At 34.7% G+C, this 5,146-nt stretch overlaps 2 protein-coding genes across 2 annotated transcripts in view; one reads left to right on the top strand and one right to left on the bottom strand.

Moving 5' to 3' along the window:
* Nucleotides 1-34: 34 nt before the first annotated feature.
* On the bottom strand, nt 35-2,786 carry LOC108689803 (cilia- and flagella-associated protein 36). The gene is made up of 5 exons (XM_018196739.1): nt 2,652-2,786; nt 1,438-1,613; nt 876-1,066; nt 450-741; nt 35-289 (listed from the first exon to the last, which is right to left on the bottom strand). The coding sequence occupies exons 1-5, from the start codon at nt 2,758-2,760 to the stop codon at nt 35-37; spliced, it is 1,023 nt and encodes a 340-aa protein (XP_018052228.1). The 5' UTR covers nt 2,761-2,786.
* Nucleotides 2,787-4,684: 1,898 nt separating this feature from the next.
* Nucleotides 4,685-5,146, top strand: part of LOC108689804 (ubiquitin-conjugating enzyme E2-24 kDa-like) — a 4,343-nt gene continuing 3,881 nt past the window's right edge. The window contains 2 exon segments of the mRNA XM_018196740.1: nt 4,685-4,977; nt 4,979-5,065. Of these exon segments, the coding sequence (XP_018052229.1) occupies nt 4,817-4,977; nt 4,979-5,065 (248 nt within the window). The 5' untranslated portion in view covers nt 4,685-4,816.

Here is a 5,146-nt window from a genome sequence, read left to right as displayed (position 1 = left end):
TATATATATATATATATATAATGCAAAGTTAAAATTATTTATGCACAACTTCAGCTTTCAATCGGGCTGCTAGAGCCCTTCGTACTTGAAGTATTGAAGGATCTATAGCTTGCGCTGCTTCTAATTCTTGTTCTCCTTTCAGAGTTGCTTCAGCAACTGTTCTAGCGGAACTCGGACGAGTTTTGTTCATTTCTAGCTGATGACTCCTAGCTTCCTTTTTCAAAGCCACAAGTTTATCTCGCCTGGCTTTCAGGTATTCTTGCCTCTTTTTAATATCTTCTGCATTCATCTGCAAAATGGAAGCAATACAATACATTTTTATTTTCATACACATTATTGTAGATTGAAATCTTCTAGTCATGTTCATTTGTCTATTTGGAATTACGTGTATTGTACGTGTATTGATATCACATAAATGCAAGTAAATCAAAAGTTAATAATAGTAATACCTCATTTTCAGATTTCTTTTTTGAAGTCGGTATTGGTTTGAGAGGCTCGTTCTTCTTGAGTTGAAGTTTATCTAGTGGCTTTTTCTCAGCCGATATAGTAGCACACTCAAGTTCTTCCGTTGACTCGTCATCCGAAGTATTCTTGGAATCATCTTTTGATCTTCTTAATGCTTCTTCCAATAACGCTCTTTCATTATGGTATTCGGCAGCTATACGCTCGTGTTCAGCAATCAATGTTGTTCCTGAGGATATACTTGGTTCTTCTTCGCTTTGATCTTCCAGAACACGTTTGCTGTGCACACATATGAAAGATACATAATTCCTCCGACACAAAAATCGTTCCTATTTTTATAAACATCTCTAATTCTTGTACGTTTCCGGTAGACATATTGACTAATTTATTGATATATTTACGATATAACGTACTGTATCAAATCCTCCATGACCAGTTCGTCGTCAAGGAAGCCATCAGTCTCGTATACGAGAGAGGCAGGTGTGAGACCGTATTTTTGTTCGATCATATTTAGCGCTTGCAGCTGGAGCTCCAAGTTCTTTTGTATCATCATTCTTTTGAATATTTCGTACTCATTTGCTGCCCATATTTGTTCGAACAGATTCTGTAAAATACGCGATGGTATAATTTTTTGGAAAAGATGGATACAAAATATAGATAAATTAAATCATGTAATTTTCATAAACGTATACCATTCATTTTTTGTGTTATAAGATGCGTTCGGGGAGCCGCTATTAGTGCTATTTGTGTCATTCTATCCTTGTTTTATGTCTAATAAATAATCAAGATAGAATGATAAAAGCGCTAATAACGTCTCCTTGAACGCACCAAAAATCTTTAAATATTATATACAATGACAATCTTCTTTTTTTTTTTTAATGTCGCGAAAACAAATCTCGGTTTTAATTTTCTGAAACAAAACATGAGTGAAACGTAATTCTTCATACAGACGTTATGTATGTGTAATGATCATACTTGTTGAAAATGTATCGGGATCTTTGTATCTCTATTAACAGTGCATGCGTGTTCGAATTGTTCCGGTGTGATACCCATATCTTCCATAAAGCATCCAAGCAGCAAGTCGACCAAGTTTTTGTACTCCTGATATATTTTCCGATATTCTTCGCAATCTTCGGTGTTAGCCTCGAAAACTACAATATATTGGAAAGACTTTACAAAATATTTATGTTATTACAAATAAATGCGCTTTATATTATACAACACTCGGCAAAAAGTTTTCCAATTCCAGGAAGACTTCTATTTCCATTACGAAGAAATTATACGAACACATTCTGAAAGGTATTAATTTATGCACGCGCGCGCGCGCGTGTGCGTGTGTGTGCGTGTGTGTGTGTGTGTGTGTGTGTGTGTGTGTGTGTGTGTGTGTGTGTGATACTTCCGTTACAAGCCACACTATAAGATTTCTCTTTATTCTTTCTACATCAAAAAAGGCTCTCGTACTAATTATATAGAAAATTTGATCTCGGTGAAATGAGTCAGTTTTTTATATAATATATAATTTAATTTAAAATATATATAATTTAATGTCTTTCTTATCATTCAGCGTAACAAAGATAGAACGATATTTGTATCGATTTGTATCATCAAATAGAAAGCATCCATTGAGTCTCATGTTTATGATTTTTTTATCCACATTATAAGTTACATTATTTGTAAAAAGTAACTCATTTCTAGGATTTAATTTTCCATATAATATCCAGATAACGTGTCTTGTCGCTTGATAAGTATGTATTGCTACTAGAATTGCAGCGATTGAATCTTCATTTATTGGCAACGATGCCTTCACGATATGATAACATTGAGTAGCAAATTGCCAGCAATTTACCAAATCGTCATCATTAAAATTCGTACTATTGCCATAATAATATACACAGCATCATACAATGTTGTCATATTGCCGACAACGCAAGATAATATTGATGCAGTTATCTTGTTGTTAAACTACTGGCAATACGTACACATTGTTGTCTGCATGTTGCTATAATGTCGATATATTCAAAATCGTTGAAGATAAATTTATGGCAAGTTGCCAACATCATAATTAGCAAAATCACAGATTTGTGCGATTTTGCTGAGACATGCTTTGCTATCTGGGTATATGTATAGGATCTTTTTACTCAAAGAACTGATGAGATTTGTCAAAAGAAAAGTATTTCCAATGTACGAACCGAGGGACTTTTCCTCGATGAAGCTCAAAAGAGGCGAGGACCAAATAGGACCTTGCAAAAATCCAATCAAGGAGTCGAACACCCAAGCACTGTCATCCTTATCATTCATTTCGCCAGAATTGTCTCTAACGTCGTCGTGAATTTGCACACTTGTGCTGATCGAGTATTTCCTATAGGAACGTCGTATGTCTCTAACACGATATTTCTCTTTTAACTTAGCAAGTTGTAGTCATAGTTACGACAGACAAACATGAGCCGTTAGAATTAGACTTGCGCCAATTTGTTCATCGGAATCGATGCGCATATCTTCTTTTGGTTTCGATTGCATACAGATAACTTTTAGATACAAGCAGAAATACTTATTTATCTAGAAAATAAAGATTAATATCCGTTTGAAGATAGTAAAAAAAAAATGCTTCATCCAATTTATAATACATATAGTAAGATTCAAATTATTTAAGATGTTATTCGAAAAAAGACACGATTTTCATGAACTGTAAAAAAATTTATTTATTTGCAGAATAAGAAATTTGTATTATTAATTTGTACATTAATTTATTTAGGATTTTTAATATTTTTTTATGCAGATAATTTTTATAAAAAGAAAAGGATAAGATTATTAATCCGATATATTTATTTAAAATTCAAAAAAATTGGATTTAATACGTTGTTAAAAATGCTTCTTGAATTTTTCTTATACGGGATAATTCAATTTAATCTTAATAGATAAATATTTCGAAAATGCTTGTTAAGATTAAAAATGAATCACCCTAGAAAAATAATATATGTGTAACAGAATTTAAAAATAAGATATTCCTAGAGTAGTTGCATGCAATTAACGTGTTGAATGACATCAATTAGATAGAATGACAGCGATTTTGAACAATGGGATTTAACTTAATTGGCGATTAATTTATCAAAAAATACATTATATTATTATATTTTGTTAAAGCAGAATAATTTTTTGTCGTATAATACAAAAAAGCAAGATTAAATTAAGGACTAATTAGAATAAATTTTCCAGATTCGAGCAACTCTATGGTTGGATTAATCGCTGATTAAATTGATTGGTCTTTTTATTTTTTTTATTTTTGCACTAGAACTTTTTTGATCGTTTTCGCCAAACATACATCTTTTATTTGAAGTTCCAAAATTATAGAAAACCAATCATAAACAACAGACTATAGAAAAAAAACTTATAGAAAATAAATCTTTTGTATTGTTTTGTATTATGCAGTGCATACATTCACATAAACTCCACATAAAGAATGAGATAAGGCATTTCTTTGAAAAGAAATTTATGAATTTGCTATTGTTACCCATATGGCCCATTTTCACAATATAGAGTGGATTTCATTAATGAATCTGTTGTAAGCTTTAATCTTTAGGTAATCCTATATATTGTGAAAATAGCACATGTAACAATAGCAGATTCATAAATTTCTTTTCAAAGAATTGTCTTATCTCATTCTTCAATATGTGGAGCTGAAAATGTATGCATTGCATGATACAAAATAATACAAAAGATGTGTTTTCTATAGTTTGTTTTTTATAATTTTGGAACTTCAAATAAAAGATGTATGTTTAATATTTGGCGAAAGCGATCAAAAAGAGTTCTAGCAAAAATAAAAAAATATATTCGAACTGATTTAAAATTTATACAAAAGAACGGATAAAAAGAGAGAAGAAAGAAAAAGAGAAACAGAGGGAACCATTATTCCATTAAGCGAGCCGTAATATTTTCTCCTTAAGAATTAAAAAACACATAATTACATGACAAAACATATAATTACAAAAATAGATAATAAATAATGCGTTGTGATAAGGTGATTTGAGTAAGAAAGAGAGAGAAAAGTAGTCGACAACTACGCGCTCTCATGGTGCGCTAGGGAATTTTCCAGTCGTCGGTGATCGCGACCATCGCGACGGTCGAGGTCCCCCCAGCCGCAGGGAAAAACACTGCCTGTGGGTGCCGGTAGCGCCGGGCGCGCCGGGTTTCACGGTGCCGATCACAGCGCCCGTGAAAACGCGTCGTCAGGTTTACCAGCGTCCGCCGCCGCGGCGACAGAGTCAACATCCGGCGACGCAGAGATGCGCACGTTTCGGCGCTCGCTCGGGAGAGAAGGACGCCGCGATCGTGATTTCGGAACATGAAAGTGAGATGAATGGTCGCGATCCGAGGACGAGGGTCTGAGGAGCGCTGGGCTTCCGGGACAGGACAATCCGCGAGGGCGATTCGAAATTCGCTGTCTCGTCCGTGCGCTTGTCCACGATTATTTCTTAGTGTCGTCGCGTACTCACGACCATCATCATCATCACCATCATCATCATCATCATCATTGCTGTCGCCGTCGATCCATTGGAGGACGGTCGCGACAGAATCGTGCCGATTCGCTGTGCGCTGCGCGTTTCACGTGAGTGCTATTGCTGTTGTATCGAGAACGATACGATCTCGTAATAGGGCGGGTTATTCCCGAACTCCGCATACTCCCGCT

This window comes from Atta colombica, unplaced genomic scaffold (genome assembly GCF_001594045.1).
Source record: "Atta colombica isolate Treedump-2 unplaced genomic scaffold, Acol1.0 scaffold277, whole genome shotgun sequence".
Classification (NCBI taxonomy): Eukaryota; Metazoa; Arthropoda; class Insecta; order Hymenoptera; family Formicidae; genus Atta; species Atta colombica.
Note: the sequence above shows the minus strand (reverse complement) of the source record. Positions and strands in the feature narration are given on the sequence as shown.